An 18,148-nucleotide genomic window follows, 5' to 3' on the forward strand; every position below is an offset into this window, starting at 1 on the left:
CCAATTGGATCCTCCAGCTCAGGGCCGGTGAAATGTTTTTGGGTCTACCACTTGACTTTTTTCTTCCATAACCCTCAGGATCTTTTAAGAAGTTTAAAATGACTGTCTTACTGCGTCCAACCTCAGCGGCAATGGCACGCTGTGAGGGCCTTGTTGTTGGGCTTTGCTTATGCAGCTCAACAATCCGACCACAGCCTATTTCAGTTTAATGGTTGTTTGCAATAAATTGCTTACTCAATTTTTTTTTTTTTTGTCTCACTCCCATTTCTTCATTTTGCATTTTGAAGCTCTACTTAGAACCTTCTTAAGATCCAACAGTGCAAAATGTAAATTCTTGCAATTTCTCAACTGGTCTTAACGTGAGCATTCCACAGACTGGAGACAAAAGGACAACATATTCTCCAAGTTCCAAGTTTCAGAATGTTCCACCAACCAGAAATTATCACAGTAATGCAATTTCAAGCAGTTTCTAGCATTTTATTCAAAATCCAAGCACTTTTCAAAACCTTAAAAAACCACATCAAAATTCAGTCATTTTCAAGAATTTCCAGCATCCACACGAACTTCAGTTTATTTTTCTGATGTCTCAACGTTAGAAATTTTTTTTTTACACTCCTCCCTCTTATTCACACCTTTCCTTCATCACTGAAGTTGATTTGAAAATTAAAAATCAATAAGGAACCATAGCTGTATGGTTTACCAAATCGGTCAAATTCATCAAAGACTGCATCTTGCAAATCATGTTCCCCTGCAGCACTTGAATGCACACAGAACAATTTTACTTGAATCCAAGGTAACATATCTTGAAATGTGGGCAAATTGCCATGAAATTTGGTGAGCACAGTCATGCTCCTCAGGGAATCTGCATCTTGGTCCTGATTGGCCCACTGCATCTTTCAGTGGTGTATTTCACTGATGTACCAAATGACAAGTGCAAAAGAATTACTGATTAACAGTTAAAAACCCAACCCAACTCCTTAAAGTTTAACGACCATTTTATATTTGACAGGTTAAAAATTAAAATCATTTATCTATTGCCTTCACCTGCTTGTTGCCATTCAGGGGTGCAGAGGGCTACAGCCTTTCCCAGCATGCATTGAGCAGAAGGTAGGAAATCACCCTGGACAGATCATTAGCACATGAAGGGGCTAGTACAAATACATCAACAGACACACCTGTCTTGCATGTATTTGCACTGTGGAAAGGAAATCCACATGAATGTGTGTGTGTAAACATGCTTGTCCAGCATTCAAAGGATCAAGGACAGGAATTTCACCTGAGGCCTTCATGCTGTAGAGAAAGTGACAACCACATATTTTTCTTTCTATTTTTGGTGAATTGTTCCTATAAGGATAGCAGCACTGCTTGATTTCCTTGTTGACAAAATCACACATTCATGATCTGGATCCTATATGTTCTGTACATATGGAATGACTAATGAATGATTAAGCAATGACTTTCTTGTGTAGTGGCAGACCTAGGTGTGCTTTTTAAATAAGAGCATAAAATACAACTGATCTAAAACAGTGGTGTTTGATCTATAGTAGTGGTATTTAAATAATACTGAGTAAAATGTCATTTATGGACGGAAATTCACTCTCGTCCATAAGAATCATTGAATCGCTCAATGAGATAGTCGCCTGATTTAACTGGAGGGTATTTGTTGGAGCCGTCAATGCAGGTTATCAGGACATCTGTGTCTGGATGGACAAAGAAAGCCAGAGACTGGCGAGTGCTGCAGTCACCAGCAGGGGGCAGTAATACCCTGTGTACCTGTAGGACAGGGGGAAAGGTAATGAAGTTTTCAGGTTAGAGAAATGTATGTAATGTGCCTAAATATTCATATATTAATTTTGACAAGTGATTCAGAATATTCCTTTAAAGACCTACAGTATCTGGGATAATCCAGTGAGATTAAAAAGACCTCCTTATACTGTTTTCCTGCTATGGTAACACTAAAATTTCCAAGAATATTCATGTAGTTACTATCATGTTGCTGTTATTTGTTTGTTTCTAACATTTCTTATAGGATTAATAGTACATTTTTTAGGCTTCAATAGCAGGCGAGGCAAAGACTTGGTTCATACTCTGGTGGATGAACTCTGTCTATTTTGGTGAGCTCATGAACTTTTCCTCTATTGCCACCCTCAGGCCAAAATGGTAAACTCTGCACACAAGATATCATGAAATGTAATTAGTGATACACTATATTACCAAAAGTATTTGCTCACCCATTCAAATGATCAGAATCAGGTGTCCTAATCACTTGGCCTGGCCACAGGTGTATAAAATCAAGCACTCAGGCATGCAGACTGTGAAACAAGACATTTGTGAAAGAATGGGCCGCTCTCAGGAGCTCAGTGAATTCCAGCGTGGAACTGTCATAGGATGCCACCTGTGCAACAAATCCAGTCGTGAAATTTCCTCGCTCCTAAATATTCCACAGTCAACTGTCAGCTCTATTATAACAAAATGGAAGCGTTTGGGAACAACAGCAACTCAGCCACGAAGTGGTAGGCCACGTAAAGTGACGGAGAGGGGTCAGCGGATGCTGAAGCGCATAGTGCAAAGAGGTCGCCGACTTTCTGCACAGTCAATTGCTACAGAGATACAAACTTCATGTGACCTTCAGATTAGCCCAAGTACAGTACGCAGAGAGCTTCATGGAATGGGTTTCCATGGCCGAGCAGCTGCAGCCAAGCCACACATCACCAAGTGCAATGCAAAGCGTCGGATGCAATGGTGTAAAGCACGCCGCCACTGGCCTCTAGAGCAGTGGAGACGCGTTCTCTGGAGTGATGAATCACGCTTTTCCATCTGGCAATCTGATGGACGAGTCTGGGTTTGGAGGTTGCCAGGAGAACGGTACATTTCAGACTGCATTGTGCCGACTGTGAAATTTGGTGGAGGAGGAATTATGGTGTGGGGTTGTTTTTCAGGAGCTGGGCTTGGCCCCTTAGTTCCAGTGAAAGGAACTTTGAATGCTTCAGGATACCAAAACATTTTGGACAATTCCATGCTCCCAACCTTGTGGGAACAGTTTGGAGCGGGCCCCTTCCTCTTCCAACATGACTGTGCACCAGTGCACAAAGCAAGGTCCATAAAGACATGGATGACAGAGTCTGGTGTGGATGAACTTGACTGGCCTGCACAGAGTCCTGACCTGAACCCGATAGAACACCTTTGGGATGAATTAGAGCGGAGACTGAGAGCCAGGCCTTCTCGACCAACATCAGTGTGTGACCTCACCAATGCGCTTTTGGAAGAATGGTCAAAAATTCCTATAAACACTCTCCTCAACCTTGTGGACAGTCTTCCCAGAAGAGTTGAAGCTGTAATAGCTGCAAAAGGTGGACCGACATCATATTGAACTCTATGGGTTAGGAATGGGATGGCACTTCAGTTCATAGTATGAGTAAAGGCAGGTGAGCGAATACTTTTGGTAATATAGTGTATCTGGTAAGTGCATTCATAAAAGGAAGAATCCTCTTCATTTTAATGATTCCATTACCTTTCCACATTACCTCCTGACCTTTCCTTTAATGTTACCCTCAGGTTAAAATGTGCAAATTGCAATTTCTTCTTCTCATCTTTGCTTAACACTGTGATTCCCAGTGGCATTAAACTATCACAGTACAAAAAACTATTGAAACTGTGAAATTTTGAGCATTTCTATTTGATCATTCACCTTGGATATACTTTTGTCATTTTGTAGCCTTGTAATATGTCTGTTTATTCAAAATGATAAAAAGTTGAAAAATGTTAATCCACCCAAAATTAGTCACTTGGGTATGACACAGATAAGCAAATATATGAAACAGATATCAAATATATGCTCATAACTTACTGAAGAGACGAACAGGTCGCTGGTCCAGCGCTGCATTAAGTCAGCGATGTTGACCAGGACTGTTCCAGGTATGCTGGGAGCAGAGACGTATTCACCTGAGCGACTGAGGACCTGAAGGAGAACATGCCAGAGGAATTATGGGCCTGAGCATGTATTCAGCAGAAACTAATATCAGATTGTCAAGCAGTTAGCCTGGGAAACTTTGATTTAAACATTAAGTGTCCCTTATTATCGCCATAGTATTTGCTATTATACCACACAACTACACAAGAATAGGTGAAAACCATAAGTAATAAAAGAGTTTCATGTAGCATTAAAGACAATAGCGCAGCATCAAAAGTGAAAATAGTTGTAAAATACGTTTAAATTAGTTTTTTTTTTAAGTGACAAATTAACATAAAAGGTGAAAATAACGCATACAGAAAAAAAATTGACTAGAGACTATCTTCCAAGAATGCAGACTATTCTCCAGGGTTTTTGGTCAAATTCTTTTAGAACAAGCAGTCTGGACAATTTTTTCACAGGAGGATGTGAGACTTGTTATCTTCTACTCTGCCTGAGTCCTCTGTCCAGGGAGGTGGAGATGTACCTGCAGGCCTCCCTCGTGGCTCTGGAACAACAGGGTGATGCTGCCATAGTCTGAATGTTCTCCACAGCGCAGCTGACCTTCCTTCACCTTCTCTCTGTTGACTGGTGGGTAGTACAGGGACCGCAGAGTTGTGTCATTCTCTTCACCTTCTGGAAACACAATACCATATCATTACCAGATGTCATCGAGGACTATGTTAAGGTTGGCAGGGTGGCCTAGTGGCCAGAGACCATTAGGCAAAAAGTGTGTCTTTCAACACCTGTCCTGTGTGTGTCCTTGAGATACTGAACCCCTACCTGCTCACTCATTTTAGGTCACTGCAGATAAATGTAAAGGAACACTTCAACACAAACTGAAAATTTAAATATAACATGGTCACCCCCATTTCGGCTGAAATGTTGAGCTGTCCAGAACCATCAAACAGCAAGTTGGCTGCTGTCATTCCTTTCTGCAAAGTGCTTGTACAGCAGAATCCACATATTTCATGGCCAATTATGGCTAATTGCACTGTTGGCCCAAAAGTCTAATGTTTTCCCCAGTATTTACTATATTTTCTTCACTGAGAATGTTCTGGTTGCATATCCATATAACAGCGCTCTAATAGGAAAACTGCTGGCAGCCAAATGCCACAAAGTGCTGGATGAAACAGAGAGAGGACTGCTTCGTTTCTACCAACTTGAATGGATTTTTGACTGACATGGGGCTGACTCAGTAATGACTGCAACCCTGGGCCAGCTGGGAAATTCTGTGTGAATGAATGGATAGTACTCTACCCTTCTTCAGCAACTATCATCAGTGTACCTTTGAATGTGGCACTTAGGCTCTAACCACTCCAGAGCTTATTAGCAGCCAGTAACAGAAGATTGTAGGTTTTTTGTCGGTAGGTAGGTCTGAGGACGTGCCCTTTTGTAAAAAAAAAAAAAAAAAAAAAAAAAGTGTTTGCTCAGTAATCTAATTTTGTTCTCATTGCACCTTCCAGTAGGTCTGTTTTAACCTATTAGAATTTTATTACGTAGATAACCCTTAAATTACATCAGATGCAAGCAACAAGGGTGAGTGCTCTTCTACTGTTGTAAAGGAGTGCAGTGAGCTGTACATACTCCCTATGAGACGATGTGTGCTGAGGAACACCTCTGGGTCCAGATCCAGACTGTGGGCCATCACCCTCAGCACCCGCAGACACAGCTCTTTACAGTGCTGGAAAAAAGAAATGTGGGTCTCCTTGAACCCTGTTGCAGCACCTGACGATGGCCATTTCTGAAACAGAATAGAATACAGCACTGGAATAGTAAATAATAATAGTAGTAATAATAGTAATATCACACTAAAATAGTCATAAATTTGGAAGCCAATAGACTGGTAGAGTCCTAACATTTTGCTAAAAGTCAAAATTATCTGGCAGTACTGTATTCAAACTGCAACTGCGAATGACTACAACAAGGCCGTAACGCCCATATACATTGAGAGGTACAAGTCCCCCCCTGATGTTCAGGCACATTAGATAGATAGATAGATAGATAGATAGATATATCTGTCCCCCCCCAGTGCTGAAATGGTGGTTTTGGCCCTGGATTACGATGATGATGATTATTATCGTCGTCATTATTTGGGCTTGTATTAAGCCCAAACTATGGGAGAGGACAAACAGCCTGTTTAAGAAAGCTCATATGAAATATGAGAGTATGAAAAGTTTCAAGCCAAATCCTGGAAGTGGGTCATTACGATGTCAGTGCGAAGAGAAGTTATGTTGAATGCCTCCTTCAGGTCTCCAGGTCGACGTGGATTCAACCTACAAATGTAGTTATTCAATATTAATGCTAAATAAGACCTATCCTGTAAATTCTTCTGGTAAGAAATGTGTGTTTTGACTCATACCTCTCAGTTTCTGAGGACACCCAGCCGTGATTGACGTTAACGGCATAGCTTTTCCTGCTGAAGGGCTGCTTCAGCTCCTCTGGCTGCAGGAAGAAGTTCTTGGACATGGTCATGACATGATCCACCTGTTAAAATAAATCAAGACAAAAAATTGCCTCCATTCCACCATAACAAACGCTGGACTGGACTTTCTCTGTTGATACTGTATGATCAGCTTTATTCTGTTCTCACCTCCTCTTGAGTAATCCCCGTGTTCTTCAGATAGACAAATCCAATTTCTGTAAAGGCTGTTTTCAACTTTTTGCTCAAGACGTGAAGCTGATCGTCCATAACATCCTTTTCATTCAGGTTGAATGCGCTGAAGTCCACCACTGGTAGATTCATTTTGAATGAAGTGCAGCCTATTAAAGCCCGTGAACTTACAAAAAATATCTGTAAATGACAGCCACAACTCTCACTGTCGCTACAGAAGTGGAAAAGGGCGCACTTCCTGCACTTTGACCAGTGCTCAGCTTTCTCAGTTACATGACTCATTTCTCCAATATGACAAGACGTCATAAAAAAAATATTGCATAACCGTTTACTGTCACGTACACTTTTCCACAGCAATTCTAGTTGGTCACCCATTGCCAACTGATAATAGAGGAACAAATCTTAAGTTTAAAGCTTCATTTTAAATGTTAGAGGCCTCTAGGTAGAACAAAGAACAACCATGTTTTTTTGTTGTTGTTTTTTTAAATGAATGATTGTATAAAACATATTTAACTGAAAAATGAGTTTATTGGGATGTTTGGATTCCCCCCCCCCCCCCCCCCCCCCCCCCCCCCCCCCATATATATATATATATATATATATATATACACTACTCATAAAAAGTTAGGGATATTCGGCTTTCGGGTGAAATTTCAGGATGAACCTAAAATGCCTTTACAGGTGAACTTAATGTGACCTTCTGTAAACTTTTGAATGCACGTCCAACTGTTCAATGTTTCAGTACTTTTTGCACAAGTTGCTGTTCTCTAACAAGGAGCTTAACGGCAAAATTCACATCAGGTGTTTGATGCTCCAGCTCATCGAGGTCGTATCATTAGGGAATGGCTGCTGGAGACTGGGGTACCTCAAATGGAGTGGCCTGCACTTTCTCCAGACCTGAATCCCATAGAAAACCTATGGGATCAGCTGAGTCGCTGTGTAGAGGCTCGGAGCTCTGTACCCCAGAACCTCAATGTCCTGAGGGCCGCCCTTCAAGAAGAGTGGGATGCCATGCCTCAGCAGACAATAAGTCGACTTGTGAACAGCATGAGACGTTGTTGTCAAGCTGTAATTGATGCTCAAGGGCACATGACAAGTTATTGACACTGACATTTTTTGTTGTGGTATATCCACCACTGTTGTTGGCTTTTGTTTCAAGAAATTGTTTGAGATGAGGAAATCACCAGTGTATGCTTCTACTTAAATGCCCTACTTTCATGATATATCACTGTAGCGTGAACATTTTATATTTTCCATAAATTTCACCCAAAAGCCAAATATCCCTAACTTTTTGTGAGTAGTGTATATATAAAGGGAAGGAAAAGGACAACATATTCTCCAAGTTCCAAGTTTCAAAATGTTCCACCAACCAGAAATTATCACAGTAATGCAATTTCAAGCAGTTTCTAGCATTTTATTCAAAATCCAAGCACTTTTCAAAACTTGAAGATACCACATCAAAATTCAATCATTTTCAGGGATTTCAGGCATCCGTACAAACTTCAGTTTATTTTTCAGATGTCTCAATGTTGGAAAAAAATGTTTACACTCCTCCCTCTCATTCACACCTTTCCTTCATCACTGAAGTTGATTTGAAAATTAAAAATCAATCAAGGAACCATAGCTGTATGGTTCACCAAATCGGTCAAATTCATCAAAGACTGCATCTTGCAAATCATGTTCCCCTGCAGCACTTGAATGCACACAGAACAATTTTACTTGAATCCAAGGCAACATATCTTGAAATGTGGGCAAATTGCCATGAAATTTGGTGAGCACAGTCATGCTCCTCAGGGCATCTGCATCTAGGTCCTGATTGGCCCACTGCATCTTTCAGTGGTGTATTTCACTTATGTACCAAATGACAAGTGCAAAAGAATTACTGATTAACAGTTACCCCCAACTCCTTAAAATTTACTGGCCATTTTTATATTGGACAGGTTAAAAATTAAAATCATTTATCTATTGCCTTCACCAGCTTGTTGCCATTCAGGGGTGCAGAGGGCTACAGCCTTTCCCAGCATGCACTGAGCAGAAGGTTGGAAATCACCCTGGACGGATCATTAGCACATGAGGGGGCTAGTACAAATACATCAACAGACACACCTGTCTTGCATGTATTTGCACTGTGGAAAGGAAATCCACATGAATGTGTGTGCAAGAATGCTTGTCCAGCATTCAAAGGATCAAGGACAGGAATTTCACCTGAGGCCTTCATGCTGTAGAGAAAGTGACAACCACTGAGCCACTGCAGTGAGTTCAGTACACTGACACGGCACTGAGACTGCACTGGGAGTGAGCAGGAAAATATTTTTCTTTCTATTTTTGCTGAATTGTTCCTATAAGGATAGTAGCATTGCTTATTTATTCATTTATTTCAAACATGTAAAAAAAATTCACAAATTAAGCAAAAACAAGAGACTTTGCAACAAACAAGCTGAATAACAATAAGTTAAATAAGGCTGTTCGACAGACTAACAGTCACGACACAAATTATATGAAACATGTTTGAAAAGGAGTAGGAGGAAGTGTAAACTTATTATTTCCTACCCCTTCTCAACTATTCATTCATCTACATGATTTTTTATTTTATTGAACATCCCATTTATAGCTACCTAAATCCACAGACGATGCTGCACTACCTAAATCACAACCGGTGTTATATTCAAAGATAAAACCTGAAACTCTACCAGTGCCACACTCAAGGTAAAACTTACTCAGCCCTGTACTTCTCAATGATACTGTACTTGTACATCTTCTTGAATTGGATATTGTTTGTGCTTTGTTTTATAGCAATCCCTAGACCATTCCATAAATTCACCCCACAGACAGAAATGCACATACTCTTCATGGTTATAGTTATAGCGTCCCCTTAGTTCATATCCCCCTTCTCTGTCAAGAAACAATTTTTGAATATTGGCTGGTAGTAGATTATGTCTTGCTTTATACATGATTTGTGCTGTGTTGTACTGTACTATATCCAAAATTTCAAGGCCTGTAGTTTTAAGAAGAGTGAATTTGTGTGTTCCAAGAATCCTACATAATTAGTTATTCTGATGGCTCTTTTTTGTAATGTGCATAGTGGCTGTAGGTTGCTTTTATAGGTGTTCCCCCATACTTCAACACAATAATTTCAGTATGGCATAACAAGTGAACAATAAAGAACGTACAGTGATTTTTGATTGAGCATAGCTTTGGACTTTCCCATGATTGCAATGTTCCTGGCCAGTTTTGATCGTATGTACTTAATGTGAGATTTACAACAGATTCAGTGATCCAGAACCACACCCAGAAATAATTTTCATAGACTCTTTCAATTGTGACATTATCAATACTTACTTTTACTTCAGTCAGTGTCTATTTTACAGTTGCCAAATAACATCATCTTTGTCTTGTTCAAATTTAATAATAATTTATTTCTATCGAACCATCTTTTCAGTTTAATTCTGTTGTGATCATCCCCAGAAGCTGTTGTAAATTCTCATGAGAACAAAAAATATTAGTGTCGTCCGCAAATAATAACAATTTCAAAAGATTCGACACTCTGCATATGTATTTATATATAGGTTGAAGAGTATTGGGCCTAGAACTGAGCCCTGTAGGACTCCACAAGATATATTCAAATCGTTGGAAGTGCAGACACCCATTTTTACAAATTGCTGCCTGTTGCCTTCTGGAGGTCTATGAATACTCCCACTGCATATCTTTTTTTTGTCTATACTGTGAGTTATATTTTCTATTAATTCTATCAGTGCCAGTGAAGTTGATCTATTTTTTCTAAAACTATATTGCTTGATTTCCTTGTTGACAAAATCACACATTCATGATCTGGATCCTATAAGTTCTGTACATATTGAATGATTAATTCAAGCAATGACTTTCTTGTGTGGCTTTTTAAACAAGAGCATAAAATACAACTGATCTAAAACAGTGGTGTTTGATCTATAGTAGTGGTATTTAAAAGTAAAATGGGTGGCATTTATGGATGGAAATTCACTCTCGTCCATAAGAATCATTGAATCGCTCAGTGAGATAGTCGCCTGATTTAACTGGAGGGTATTTGTTGGAGCCGTCAATGCAGGTTATCAGGGCATCTGTGTCTGGATGGACAAAGAAAGCCAGAGACTGGCGAGTGATGCAGTCACCAGCAGGGGGCAGTAATACCCTGTGTACCTGTAGGACAGGGGGAAAGGTAATGAAGTTTTCACTTTAAGGTCATAGAAATGTACGTAATGTGCCTAAATATTCATATTCATATATTCATTTTGAAGTGAATATTCTGAAGTGATTCAGAATATTCCTTTAAAAACCTACAGTATCTGGGACAATCCAGTGAGTTTAAAAAGACCTCCTTATACTGTTTTCCTGCTATGGTATCACTAAAATTTCCAAGAATATTCATGTAGTTACTATCACTTTGCTGTTATTTGTCTGTTTCTAACATTTCTTATGGGATTAATAGTACGTTTTTTAGACTTCAATGGTAGGCAAGGCCAAAGACTTGGTTCATGCTCTGGTGCGACCAGGGGTGTGTGGCCAATGTGGGACCGCACAAGTGCATCGCGAGGGGAGTGAGCACAGTCTTGCACCAAGTAAAAATTTTAAGAACATGGACGGCAGACGCACATGTGCCTCCTTTAATAATTGGTTGAGTGGAGAGATAGGAAGAATGGAAGCAGGGAGGCCAGCATGACTTTTGCTCCCCAGAGGATGAACCCTGTATATTTTGGTGAGCTCATGAACTTTTCCTCTATTGCCTCTATGGTAAACTCTGCACACAAGATATCATGAAATGTAATTAGTGATATTTGGTAAGTGCATTCATACTCCCCAAAGGAAGAATCCTCTTGATTTTAATGATTCCATTACCTTTCCACATTACCTCCTGACCTTTCCTTTAATGTTACCCTCAGGTTAAAATGTGCAAATTGTAATTTCTTCTTCTCATCTTTGCTTAACACTGTGATTCCCAGTGGCATTAAACTATCACAGTACATCAGCTACAAACCTCTAAAGCAGGAAAAAAAAAAAAAAAAAAAAAAAAAAAAAAAAAAAAAAAAAAAAAAAATATATATATATATATATATATATATATAAAGTATCTCTTGTAGCCTTGTAATATGTCTGTTTATTAAAATTCAAAAATGTTAATCCAACCAAGATCAGTCACTTGAGTATGACACAGATAAGCAAATATATGAAACAGATATCAAATATATGCTCATAACTTACTGAAGAGACGAACAGGTCGCTGGTCCAGCGCTGCATTAAGTCAGCGATGTTGACCAGGACTGTTCCAGGTATGCTGGGAGCAGAGATATATTCACCTGAGCGACTGAGGACCTGAAGGAGAACATGTCAGAAGAATTATGGGCCTGAGCATGTATTCAGCAGAAACTAATATCAGATTGCAAAGCAGTTAGCCTGGAAAACTTTGATTTAAACATTAAGAATTCCTTATTATCGCCATAGTATTTGCTATTATACCACACAACTACACAAGAATAGGTGAAAACCATAAGTAATCAAAGAGCTTCATGTAGCATTAAAGACAATAGTGCAGCATCAAAAGTGGAAATAGTTGCTGTAAAATATATTTAAATGAGTTTTTTTAAGTGACAAATTAACATAAAAGGTGAAAATAACGCACACAGAAAAAAACGTGACTAGAGACTATCTTCCAAGAATGCAGACTATTCTCCAGGGTTTTTGGTCAAATTCTTTTAGAACAAGCCGTCTGGACAATTTTTTCACAGGAGGATGTGAGACTTGTTATCTTCTAATTTGCCTGAGTCCTCTGTCCAGGGAGGTGGAGATGTACCTGCAGGCCTCCCTCGTGGCTCTGGAACAACAGGGTGATGCTGCCATAGTCTGAATGTTCTCCACAGCGCAGTTGACCCTCCTTCACCTTCTCTCTGCTGACTGGTGGGTAGTACAGGGACCGCAGAGTTGTGTCATTCTCTTCACCTCCAGGAAACACAACACCATATCATTACCAGATCTCATCGAGGACTATGTTAAGGTTGGCAGGGTGGCCTAGTGGACAAACAGTGTTTGCTCAGTAATCTAATTTTGTTCTCATTGCACTTTCCAGTAGGTCTGTTTTTACCTATTAGAATTTTACTACGTAGATGACCCTTAAATTACATCAGATGCAAGCAACAAGGGTGAGTGCTCTTCTACTGTTGTAAAGGAGTGTAGTGAGCTGTACATACTCCCTATGAGACGATGTGTGCTGAGGAACACCTCTGGGTCCAGATCCAGACTGTGGGCCATCACCCTCAGCACCCGCAGAGACAGCTCTTTACAGTGCTGGAAAAAAGAAATGTGGGCCTCCTTGAACCCTGTTGCAGCACCTGATGATGGCCATTTCTGAAACAGAATAGAATACAGCGCTAGATTAGAATAAAATAGATGCAAACACAATAGAATGGAAACCAGCAAAACACAGTGGAGTACAATTTTCTGCAATATTAGAGAAAAATAAAAGAAAACAAAAGGAGAGAAGTTTAACACTGGATTAAAGATTTTCTCTCTGAAGCAGAAAGAGTTATCCCACCAAAAACACCACATAAACATGTATGGATGTGAGCCCATTCCTGTTGCATAAGAAAAAGGCTAAACTGTCTTGTTTTCCTCACAACTGTGACTTTGTAACTCTGTAAAGACTTTATGGAGTGTATTTTTTTCTTAATTATGCTATCAAGCAGAATAGGTTTGCAATCAGAAACAAACAGATTTGAGAGCAAAACTATTGACTCTTCGATCAGAAAAAGATTTTACTGCAAATAAAAAACAAAAACAAAACAAACAAAAACTTTTGTTTGTGAATCCAAAGGTTTTGTTTGTAAATCCAAAAGGTTTGTTTGCTTTTGAGCCGAATATTATAACTGTGGATGCTGCCAAGCTGTCACTTTAATCAAGACTGGCCAACAGAGACGTGTCTTTCATGTTTCATGCATTCAGCTTTCCCTCAACCCTGACCAGTCTCCCAGTCCCTGCTGCTGAAAAACAGCCCCACAGCCTGATGCTGCCACCACCATGCTTCACTGTTGGAATGGTGTTGGGCAGGTGATGAGCAGTACCTGGTTTCCTCCAAACTTAACGTTTGGAATTGAGGCCAAGTTCAATCTTGGTTTCATCAGACCAGAGAATCTTTTTTCTCAGTCTGAGAGTCCTTCAGCTGCTCTTTTGCTCTCATGTGTTTGGCACTGAAGAGAGGCTTCCGTCTAGCCACTCTGCCATAAAGCCCAGATCAGTGGAGGGCCACAGTGATGGTTGTCCTTTTGGACCTCAGCTTCTTGGTAACCTTTATTACTAAGGCCCTTCTCCCACGATTGCTCAGTTTGGCCAGGCGACCAGCTTTCGGAAGGGTGCTGGTTGTGCCAAAGGTCTTCCATTTGAGAATTATGGAGGCCACTGTGCTCTTGGGAACCTTCAGTGCAGCATGGAAAGTAGATAAAGCCCAAACTAGTGATGGGAAAATGAAGCTTCCTGAAGCCATGAGGCTTTCCAGCCCATTGCTTTGCCCTAAGGTTCACAACTCGAAGCTTCATTCAGTGCTCACTAGCCCCATCTGTTGCTAGAGTTAAACTATGAGAGCCAAGTCATTCAAATAGATTTCAAATGTTATCACAATGACGGTTGTGATTAAGCAGTGACAGAAAATGAATGAATGGATGTTATCACAATATAGAATAGTGTTTAATCCCTGTACAATAACAATAAAGTCTATAGTGTTTTATATAACTGCTCTCCCTTTTTATTCCTAATAAACATTTTCTATCCCTTCTTTCCCATTTTGGTTTGTGCTTTTCATGGCTATCAGTGTTTATTATTTATTGACCACATTAGGTGTTGTTGTGTGTTGGAAGAGCAGTGCTTAGGTGACACTAGACTCTCTACACCATTGAATGTTTTTGTATTGGGTCCGTGACTTTATTTGCTGTGTTGAATTACATTTCATTTATTTGTCATTGTTTTAAAAAATGGCTATTATGTCCCCTTAAGAGCATGGACCTGGGGAATCAGGGACACGCGCCAGGAGTGCACCCTGCCGCACCCCCTATGGGGTCTTTTTAAGGGACATACCCACTATTGAACCTGAAACCTGAAGAAGATCACTGAGATCGAAATGTTGTTTGTTTATTTGTTAAATAATGAAGTCTCAAGATGAGAAAGTGTCTGGGCTCTATCTACTTTCCATGATGTTCTATATTTGACCCAGCACCCGCCATCGATGTGTGTATTGTTATATCCTCATTAACCTTCAGTGCAGCAGAATTTTTTGGAGCCTTCCAGATCTGTGCCTTGCAACAGTCCTGTCTCTGAGCTCTGCAGGCAGTTCCTTTGACCTCATGGCTTGGTTTTTGCTTTGATATGCATTGTCAGCTGTGAGGCCTTCTACAGGTAACAAACATACAGTAAGAGAATAATATCACACTAAAATAGTGATAAATTTGGAAGCCAATAGACTGGTAGAGTCCTAACATTTTGCTAAAGGTCAGAACTCTCAGGCAGCATTCAAACTGCATCTGTCCTTTCCATAAAGTCGACACTGCCAGAAAAACTCATAGTCAAGTCAAAATTCTGAGATAGTCTAACTGCGAATGATGATGACGATGATGATTATTATCATCGTCATTATTTGAGCTTGTGTTAAGACCAGTTGCACAGAGGACAAATAGCCTGTTTAAGAAAGTTCATATGAAATATGAGAGTATGAAAAGTTTCAAGCCAAATCCCGGAAGTGGGTCATTACGATGTCAGTGCGAAGAGAAGTTATGTTGAATGCCTCCTTCAGGTCTCCAGGTCGACGTGGATTCAACCTACAAATGTAGTTATTCAATATTAATGCTAAATAAGACCTGTCCTGTAAATTCTTCTGGTAGGAAATGTGTGTTTCGACTCATACCTCTCGGTTTCTAAGGACACCCAGCCGTGATTGAGGTTAACAGCATAGCTTTTCCTGCTGAAGGGCTGCTTCAGCTCCTCTGGCTGCAGGAAGAAGTTCTTGGACATGGTCATGACATGATCCACCTGTTAAAATAAATCAAGACAAAAGATTGCCTACTTTCCACCAATTTATTTTATTTATTTTATTCGATTTATAAAGGACACTGTGCATAAGTTATTCAAAAGAATAAAAAAAATGAGTGCTCCATATTTAGCAGGGAAGCTAATTTCCATCTGCAGTTCTTACAAAAAACATTAAAACAATCAGCACAATAAAACAAACAGACTTGCACATATCAAATACAAATACATACAGTATAAACACAACATATTATGCACGTGTGTGTTCCGCATGCCATACGGCCCATATCACAAACCGCACAGTGCCATATACAAACACAAACGACCTAAACATTCCTAAAGTAAAGTGCGACGTAAAAGTGCCGGTTAGGTAGTAGAAATTATTATTGCATACTTAAAAGTGCCAATGTAAAGTGATTGTAAACCTATGAGCGTTATAATGTAAAGTGCCGATGCAAAACATTTAAGTCATGAAAGTTAATATCATCAGATATGATTGCAAATATTTTAAATACCAACTATGGTAATTCAGAGCTACAGAGTAACAATGATTTAATACCAACAATGGTAATAAACAATTCCAAGTTTTTGTAAAGCAACACAGATAACAGCTTACTGTAAAAACACTGGCAGGAAGTCAGACAGCACCTAGTGCTGGTAACCATAACAAACGTTGGACTGGACGTTCTCTGTCGATACTGCATGATCAGCTCTATTCTGTTCTCACCTCCTCTTGGGTAATCCCCGTGTTCTTCAGATAAACAAACCCAATTTCTGTAAAGGCTGTTTTCAACTCTTTGCTCAAGACGTGAAGCTGATCGTCCACAACATCGTTTTCATTCAGGTTGAATGCGCTGAAGTCCACCACCGGTAGATTCATTTTGAATGATGTCCAGCCTATTAAAGCCCGTGAAAACTTACAAAAAATATCTGTAACGCCACAACACACACTACAAGAGGAAATGTGCGCACCTCCTGCACTTTGGCCAGCGCTCGGTTTCGTCAGTCACGTGACCCGTCTCTACCAATATGAGAAGGCTTGATTCAAAAATAAATTAAAAAAAAAAAAAAAATTTAAAAAAAAAAAAAAAAAAAAAAAAAAACATTGCATAGCCGTTTATTGTGACAAACACATTTGCGCAGTAATTCTAAGTGGTTACCGACTGTCAACGTAAAATAGAGGGACAAATCTTAAGTTTAAAGCTTCATTTTAGATATTAGAGGCCTCTAGGTAGAACAAAGAACAACAGTGTTTTTTTCATAACGTTAATAGGCTATGTCTAGTTTTTGAAATAAATGGTTGTATAAAAAAATATTTAACTGAAAAATGAGTTTATTGGGTGGCTGTCTGGATCCTCCCCAAAACTGAAAATATTAAAAATTTAGGCCTCTCTAAAATGGACTGTCTAGTGATAAGTGCCTTATCACATGTCTCTCTGGGAATCACCCAAAAATAGAATTTATATGAAGACACTTATCTCGGGTAGGGTATCTCAATTTTAAGGGGCCATAGTTCTTGTAGTAGGCTATTAAGTCCTATAGCCTCCTGAGACCCAGCAATTCATTTTTGTCCTCTGTAGGGGACATGAGTTTGAGACCTCTAAGTCAAACACAATTTATGCCACCTATTTGAGTCCCACTTTCCTGTCAAGAGGACATCCAGGGCTTTCCAGTGATGTCACATTTGTGGGGGTGTGGCCAACAGAGAACATGATCTCTCTTTTCAAAATGGCGGGAATCTCAACTTCTACATTTTATGGCAGTAGAGGAGTTAAGTGATAAATTTTTTGCAGATATCATGCTTCTGTCGATAATAATCAAATTGTTTCTTCAATATGAAAGTCTTAACTTCAATTTAGTAAGATTTCAGGAATGTACAGTAATTTCAACCCTGTCAAAACACAACTTTTGTTCAATGTCCTTTGTAGAGGACAGCGGGACTTGCTAACTGTTATTTTTATTCAATTTGCATACATCAGGAAACAGAGGGCTGAGTGAGGCAGAGAGGATTTTGATGAGGATTGTGGAAGGGAGATGTCAGGAGATGAAATGCAGGAAGGCCAGACAGAGGAGCAGGAAGGTGAAAGCTCAGAGGAGGAGGAATCAGCTGTTGAGGAGCCTGAGTCTGAGGGAGAAAGTCAGGGCACCCGCCGTGCACTATGGGTAAAGAGCAGCATGTAAGCTATGGCTATGAAATTCCTACAGAAAGGGAAATGAGAGCCTTTTTAAGTTGAATGCACGTATGCACACACACACACACACACACACACACACACACACACACACACACACTCACACTCACACTCACACTCACACAAACTGCACACACACACTCAATTAAAAGCTTGATTTGGCAAGTTATCGACTCATATAGTTAATAACACATTTCCTAAATGTGTATTAAACTATGCCTCTCCTTTCTTTATCATGTGGAAAAAAAAGTGGAAATTATCTGTTCTAAGTGTTTGGGAAATTACAAGACATTTTACGCCAAGCAAGACCCGATGTCCTCTGTAAGGGACATTTGATAAAAAATAAATAAATAACAT

The 18,148-nt window shown here is 39.7% G+C and overlaps 2 protein-coding genes across 2 annotated transcripts; both read right to left on the bottom strand.

Annotated features, from left to right (window-relative positions):
- Positions 1 to 520: 520 nt before the first annotated feature.
- Positions 521 to 16,578, bottom strand: LOC115360522 (UPF0676 protein C1494.01-like). Its single transcript, XM_030053489.1, has 8 exons — positions 16,327 to 16,578; positions 15,478 to 15,602; positions 15,325 to 15,391; positions 12,779 to 12,935; positions 12,385 to 12,530; positions 11,796 to 11,906; positions 10,534 to 10,736; positions 521 to 1,574 (listed from the first exon to the last, which is right to left on the bottom strand). Exons 1-7 carry the CDS (start codon positions 16,477 to 16,479, stop codon positions 10,557 to 10,559), a joined length of 939 nt encoding a protein of 312 aa, XP_029909349.1. The 5' UTR covers positions 16,480 to 16,578; the 3' UTR covers positions 521 to 1,574; positions 10,534 to 10,556.
- LOC115360523 (UPF0676 protein C1494.01-like) lies at positions 1,583 to 6,705 on the bottom strand. Its single transcript, XM_030053490.1, has 7 exons — positions 6,543 to 6,705; positions 6,312 to 6,436; positions 6,159 to 6,225; positions 5,537 to 5,693; positions 4,437 to 4,582; positions 3,848 to 3,958; positions 1,583 to 1,773 (listed from the first exon to the last, which is right to left on the bottom strand). The coding sequence occupies exons 1-7, from the start codon at positions 6,693 to 6,695 to the stop codon at positions 1,594 to 1,596; spliced, it is 939 nt and encodes a 312-aa protein (XP_029909350.1). The 5' UTR covers positions 6,696 to 6,705; the 3' UTR covers positions 1,583 to 1,593.
- Positions 16,579 to 18,148: the final 1,570 nt, after the last annotated feature.

This window comes from Myripristis murdjan, chromosome 6 (genome assembly GCF_902150065.1).
Source record: "Myripristis murdjan chromosome 6, fMyrMur1.1, whole genome shotgun sequence".
NCBI classification, from domain to species: domain Eukaryota; kingdom Metazoa; phylum Chordata; class Actinopteri; order Holocentriformes; family Holocentridae; genus Myripristis; species Myripristis murdjan.

Bases quoted from the DNA above. Each gene is read 5' to 3' on its own strand.
- LOC115360523 (XM_030053490.1), bottom strand. From the start codon at position 6,695: ATGAATCTACCAGTGGTGGACTTCAGCGCATTCAACCTGAATGAAAAG. The intron at 6,226-6,311 runs GTATGAGTCAAA...CTACATTTGTAG, and splicing joins GTGTCCTCAGAAACTGAGAG to GTTGAATCCACGTCGACCTG. The intron at 5,694-6,158 runs GTAATGACCCAC...ATTCTGTTTCAG, and splicing joins CTTCTCTTCGCACTGACATC to AAATGGCCATCGTCAGGTGC.
- LOC115360522 (XM_030053489.1), bottom strand. From the start codon at position 16,479: ATGAATCTACCGGTGGTGGACTTCAGCGCATTCAACCTGAATGAAAAC. The intron at 12,936-15,324 runs GTAATGACCCAC...ATTCTGTTTCAG, and splicing joins CTTCTCTTCGCACTGACATC to AAATGGCCATCATCAGGTGC. The intron at 12,531-12,778 runs GTATGTACAGCT...TGTTTCCTGGAG, and splicing joins CACACATCGTCTCATAGGGA to GTGAAGAGAATGACACAACT.